This window comes from Myotis davidii, unplaced genomic scaffold (assembly GCF_000327345.1).
Source record: "Myotis davidii unplaced genomic scaffold, ASM32734v1 scaffold46, whole genome shotgun sequence".
In the NCBI taxonomy this organism is placed as follows: Eukaryota; Metazoa; Chordata; class Mammalia; order Chiroptera; family Vespertilionidae; genus Myotis; species Myotis davidii.
Genome location: NW_006383006.1, coordinates 11902470 through 11909163, shown reverse-complemented (window position 1 = coordinate 11909163; position 6694 = coordinate 11902470). Strand labels below are relative to the sequence as shown.

The following is a 6694-nucleotide window of genomic DNA, read 5'->3' as shown; positions in this document are numbered from 1 at the left end:
CCCTGTTTGTCCATATAATCCTGAAAGTCCCTGCTCTTCAGACTGTACAGACACAGAGCTTGAAAGGGAAGGGGCCCGTACCCATCACGCAGCTGAAGTGCCAGAGTCATGGCTAAAAGCAAGTGTCTCATTTCAGATCTGATGCTCTTCCCACCTCACCATCTCTAGTTTACGCTCGAGTCTATGTCATTCATCTGGACTGAGAGCATTGCAGCTCACACAAGTCAAGCCTCAATCACCCCCAGTAAGAGATAAGGGGCCAAAGCTTTGACAAAGTACTCACCTGACCAAAGGTGAAGTCCATCAAAGCCATAGGAGTACAGGTCATCACCAACACCGTTGCCTCCCCATCCTTCTCCACCTCCGGGGTACGGAGCGTAGCCCGAGGACGAGGCCCAGCCCACCCGCAGGTGTGTGGGCTCTGGTGTTAGGAAGGGGTCCACCTGGTCAATAATGAGCTCGAAGTACCACTTCTTGTACTGTGCTGAGCCCTCAGCGACTCCCAGGAAGATGTTTGGCCGAATACTGAAATTAAACATAGGGCAGGTGGCATTTACTGATTCTTAAAAACTGAGAAAGCAAATTGACCCAGACCAGAGAAGGCACTGCTCAATTAATCCAAGGGCAAGAGCAATATTGTGTTTTTCATATTGTTCTAAAGTAGAAAAAGCTTTGAGCTTCCAACAATTTTTTGTTGTTGTTGTTAATCCTCACCTGAGGTTATATATATATATATATTCCCCGCCCCCCACTGATTTTTCAGAGAAAGAAGGGGTTCATGTTGGGGAGGGGGCTGTAGGAGGAGAGAGAGAGAAACATTGATGTGAGAGAGAGATATTGATTGGTTACCTCCTGCACGTACCCCGAAGAGGGTGGGGGATGAAACAGCAACCCAGGTACGTGCCCTTGACTTCAAATGGAACCCAAGACCCTTCAGTGCATGGGCCAATGCTCTAATCACTGAGCAATACTGGCCATGGCAAGCCTCCAACACTTGATCAAATTCTTAGGAAGGTGTCAGGACAACATTAATTCCATTATAAAATACAGAGAACCTGTCTCTCTTTAAATGTTCCACTCAAGGTAACCAGCATTTACTGAGTGTCAGCCACAGGTAAAGAGTTGAAGATGTCATATAGCGCTGCATGATTACAAATCCTTGTTTCTTATTGTAAGTGAAAGAAATGGCTTCTTCCATTCTTCCAGTAAATTGGTTTAATCATTTCATAACAGCAGCTTTGTCACCGAGCATTATTAATAACAATGGCCCTTTGAAAGCATTAAGAAGTCACATTAGAAATAAGCCAGACAGAGAAGAAAATACTGCATAGTACCACTCATACGTGGAATCGAAATAAAAATGCATAGAAACAGACAATAGAAAAGTGGTTGCCAGGCGCTGAGGTGGGGACAGGAAAAATAGGGAGAGGTTGGTAAAAGGGTATAAACTTTCAGTTGTAAGATGAATGAAGTCTGAGGATCTAATGTATAACACGGCGACTATAGCTGATGACATTGTATTGCATAATTGAAATTTGCTAAGAGAGAACTTAAATGTCCTTACCCTCCTCCCTTTAAAAGGGGAACTATGTGGGGTGATGGATGTATTATTTAATCGTTTGGGTAGAGTTCCTTCACAATGTACATGTATATCAAATCATCACGTTGTACATTTTAAATGTCTTACCATATTGTTGGTCAATTATACTTCAATACAGCTGAAAAAAAAAATTCAACCTAGATGACAGAAAAGGGGGTGGGAGAAGAAGTCACTTTTAGGCAACCTTTTAAGGGCCAGAGGTTTTAATGTATTTAGCAAAGTGGTTAAGACCTTGGGACAAAACACTCAGTTTTTCTGGGTTTCTACTGTTCTGGGCTGGGATAGTGTTCCATTTTGGATGGGCAGGGAAAAATCAGGCTGGTCCCAAGAAGAAAAATGTTGGTGTGGATGGCTTAGCTCTGCTGGCTACTCTACACTTCAGAGGGGAGGTTCTTCTCTCCCCATTGCAGATTAGGAAGGGGGTCCAGGTGGAAAGTTGCTGAAGAACCGTGGGCCTGCCGAGTCCAGGACCAGTGACTTCACATGACTCTCGGGTGTGGACCAGCGGCCTAGGGTTCTACCTGTGTCCATGCTTCCCATCTGACTGGCACAGTTATTTCTGGGTAAATGGCCATGTGCCAAAGGATTCACTAAGCCATGGTATCAACATGGGACATCTATTCTGAAAGAGATTTGTAGAAAAAAGTTGGTATATAGAAATAAGAATAAATATGTTACGAAGAAGGTACAAGATAAATCTGCATTGATGTTTAAAATAAAATGTGGTAGCCGAAACCGGTTTGGCTCAGTGGATAGAGCGTCGGCCTGCGGACTTAAAGGTCCCGGGTTCGATTCCGGTCAAGGGCATGTACCTGGGTTGCGGGCACATCCCCAGTGGGAGATGTGCAGGAGGCAGCTGATCGATGCTTCTCTCTCATCGATGTTTCTGACTCTCTATCTCACTCCCTTCCTCTCTGTGAAAAATCAATAAAATATATATTTTTTAAAAAAATAAATAAATAAAATGTGGTAGCCGAAACCGGTTTGGCTCAGTGGATAGAGCGTCGGCCCGCGGACTTAAAGGTCCCGGGGTCGATTCCGGTCAAGGGCATGTACCTGGGTTGCGAGCACATCCCCAGTGGGAGATGTGTAGGAGGCAGCTGATCGATGCTTCTCTCTCATCGATGTTTCTGACTCTCTATCTCACTCCCTTCCTCTCTGTGAAAAATCAATAAAATATATATTTTTTAAAAAAATAAATAAATAAAATGTGGTAGCCGAAACCGGTTTGGCTCAGTGGATAGAGCGTCGGCCCGCGGACTTAAAGGTCCCGGGGTCGATTCCGGTCAAGGGCATGTACCTGGGTTGCGAGCACATCCCCAGTGGGAGATGTGTAGGAGGCAGCTGATCGATGCTTCTCTCTCATCGATGTTTCTGACTCTCTATCTCACTCCCTTCCTCTCTGTGAAAAATCAATAAAATATATATTTTTTAAAAAAATAAAATAAAATGTGGTAGACCACTTCCGGCCAAATTCTTCAGCCCTTGGGTGGTACATATACTCCTTGGGCACTTCAGGAGAAAGTGGGTTGGAGCCCAAGGCCCTAAAAGACTGCACATGTACGTGCTCTCATCTTATGTGCCAGAATCATCATGGAAATGGTGGGTGGGTGGCTTTGGAGTTCAAATCAGCCCTCTTCCCTGTCTGGAGACAAGATGCCCCTTTTGGAACAATGATGGTGGCCTTACCTCGTCACGTCGTTAATCAGCCGTGTCTGCAGGAGCAGGTTTCTCCGGGGCAGCAAGTTATCACAGATCAGATTCTGGTTGGCTCTCACGGCCACCCCATTGCAGAGACAGAGGGAGCACAGGACATCTAGAACCTGCAGCAAGACGTGTCCACCAACTTAGGGCCTGACTGCCAGGTGACAGGACAGAAGCAGCCTTCCCACAGGGTGAGGGCCAAGTGACAGGAGGGAGGACCTGTTTACAGTCAAGGAAGCCTCACCTCCACCCCAGGGATGGGTCAGTAATGCCCCAGAGCCTTCAGCCTCTTGGGAAATGAGACTGGGCTTCCTTCCATCCCCTCTGCCCTGGTCTCATGCCCTTTCCTCCAAATTGCACATGTCATTTGTGGTTACTGTTCTGTTAAAGTGGATGAGTCTGGGCTCTGAAGACTGGCTGCCTAGATCAGTGGTCAGCCAACCGCGGCTCAGCAAACCGCGGCTCGCGCCACATGCGGCTCTTTGGCCCCTTGAGTGTGGCTCTTCCACAAAATACCAACTTCTGCGCATGGGCCACGAAGGTTCAATCGCACTGTACATGCGCGCCCGCACGTGGTATTTTGTGGAAGAGCCACACTGAAGGGGCCAAAGAGCCACATGTAGCTTGCGAGCCGCGGTTTGCCGACCACGCGCCTAGATTAATACCCCTTCCAGGGCCAGGACCAGGGTGAGGAGAGGTAACCAGGATACAAAATCCAGGCCCTAATACAGCTCTCCATGAAAGGCACTAGGGTTCCCATTGGGCTAAGTCCCTGGCATGTCATAGCAGGCTTAGGAAGCTCCTGTGGGTTGGGTAGATGTGATAGTAGGACAGGTTCCGGTTTGTGCATCTCTCACTGTGAAGATATTCTTATATTCCTAGAAATCCATCTTCAAAAGCATTTCACCTGCTCTCCTTCTCCCCCCTAGAGTGATGCCAAACTTGCAAGAGCTCCGTGGCGCCTGAATCTATGAGACCAGCCAGCAGCTTCTGTTCCTTTTGTTTGCCAGCTACCCTGGCCTTCTCCACCACAAGCTGGCCTCTCACCCACCCTGACTCCTTGTACATCATCCTCTTTCATTCAGATTCTGTGTTCCTGCCACGGCAGAGCACGCTGTGCTGGACCAGGTACTGCTCCTCCCTGTCTCCCCTACAGGGAGCCATGTGCAAACAGCAGTCCGTAAGTAAAAGCCAGGACTGTGGCAGGCTGTATTGACAAGGAGGTGGTGGCTGCATTTCAGTCTTTCAAAGTGGCCACTGGAAGACTCAATGCTTCATGGGTTGGATGACTTCAGGTTGTTGGTGGCATTTGTATTCATAATTCTCACAAACCAGTTTTCTACCTGACTCCCTGAATGTCAATTTCTTCCCACATAAATACAAAGCACATTTATGGGACAAGCAGAAAAGGATCCCAATGAGAGTTTTATGGACTCGTACCATCACCAGTCTGTGGAATGTATGAATTGTAAAACTGGAAATCCAGAGGATAATTTCTCAAAGAAAAGAGCCATAGATGGCCAGGAAATTAAATACTTATCATCCAGTCTATCATACATTTTCATCTGTCTTGCCTTGGAGTGACAGATGCAGGAGCTTTGCTGTAACAGTCTGAGGGAAGCAGCTTAATCTACATACAATGTAATAGCAGAGAGAAAAAGGGTTCCGAGAAAGTACATAGCCTAATAGTGTCTCACCTCCGAATAGATAGTGCCATAAAGTATTGTGGCTGGCATTGTTTAGGCCAGTGGTTCTCAACCTTCTGGCCCTTTAAATACAGTTCCTCATGCTGTGACCCAACCATAAAATTATTTTCGTTGCTATCTCATAACTGTAATGTTGCTACTGTTATGAATCATAATGTAAATATCTGATATGCAGGATGGTCTTATGCGACTCCTGTGAAAGGGTCATTCGACCGCCAGAGGCGTTGCGACCCACAGGTTGAGAACAACTGGTTCTGTGCTTCAGAAGGCATATCTTTGGGTAAATTAAGGAATGGGGACACACCTCCTTTTCTAGAAAATTTAAATGGATTCTCTTGAAAGTGAAAGGAATGTGGCGAGGGCCAATCCATCATGGAGACACAGGCACTGTGCCTACTGGTCATCTGTATTTTCCAATGGAGTAATAACATCTCAGCGACCTCTGGGATGTGTGATTTGCTGTGGCAGTTACTGCTGAGTAAGTCACCAGACTCTGTTTTTCTTCCTATCCTGAGCACACAAGAGACTACATTTCCCAGCCTTCCTTGCAGTAATGTGAGGTCATGTGACTGAATTCTTGCCAATGAAAAGTGGGTACTTCACTTACACTGATATACTGGCCCCTAAAAACCCACACAATCCTCTTTCCAGCTGGTTGTAGAAATTCAGAAAGAATGATAAAACCCAAGGGTCTCCTAATTCCAAGTATGATCCTAGGAGCTTACCAGAAATACAGATGCTTAGGCACCACCCCTCCTATTCCCAGACTCACTAGATCAGAGACTTCATTTTAATACCATCCCTAGGAGATTTGTAATCACATTACAGCATTACAGTTTGTGAAGCTCTGTCTTAGAGGATGGGGAGCTGCTAGAGCAGTGGTTCTCAACCTTGGCTGCACATTAGAATCACCTGGGGGTCTTTTTAAAATCCTGATTTCTGGGCCTCATCCTCCGGAAATTCTGTTTCTTTGTTACTAATGTTGTGGCCCCACCCCATAACAAAGAAACAGAATTTCTGGGGGATGAGGCCCAGAAATCAGGATTTTATAAAGATTCCCAGGTGATTTTAATGTGCAGCCAAAGCCAAGGTTGAGAACCACTGTGCTAGAGGAAAGGAGCCTGTCTCTGACCACAGAGAATGGAGCCCTCCCATTGATGAGTCTTGAACTGAGACAAATCCTGTCCATACATGTGAGTTTCTATCGATTCAAGGTGAGGTGGAAATTGATTCTGACTCTACTCTTTCATTCCTTTTACTCATGTTTCACACCTTTAACAAACGTGTATCAAATGCCTGCCATGTATAACATATGGCATTATGGGGATTATGAAGCTGATCCCTCAGGATGCCACTCGCACTAGCAATGGAGAAAGACAAGCCACATGCTTCTCCAATAACACCTGCTATGAAGGAACTTTGCATCTGTGAGAGAAATACGTGTGTAAAAAAACTATAATAAAAGGCCGAATGGAACCACCATGTAACAGAGTGCAAGCGGTATAAGGATCGAGGAGAGGAAACCATGGCCAATTGGAATAAGAAAAAGCTTCATAGAGGAAGTGGTATGTGAACTAAGTTTTGAAGGGAAGAATTTTGAAAAGTAGGGAGGAGATGCTGAGGGATCAAGGAACAGAGTGCATTCAGAAAATGGGGAGTGGGCAGTGTACCCCACTCGTCCCTC

The 6694-nt window shown here is 46.0% G+C and overlaps 1 protein-coding gene across 1 annotated transcript in view; it reads right to left on the bottom strand.

Moving 5' to 3' along the window:
* RYR3 (ryanodine receptor 3) overlaps nt 1-6694 on the bottom strand; it is a 417605-nt gene that overhangs the window by 264897 nt on the left and 146014 nt on the right. Inside the window, 2 exon segments of the mRNA XM_015557536.1 lie at nt 284-525; nt 3290-3423. Coding sequence (XP_015413022.1) covers nt 284-525; nt 3290-3423 — 376 coding nt within the window.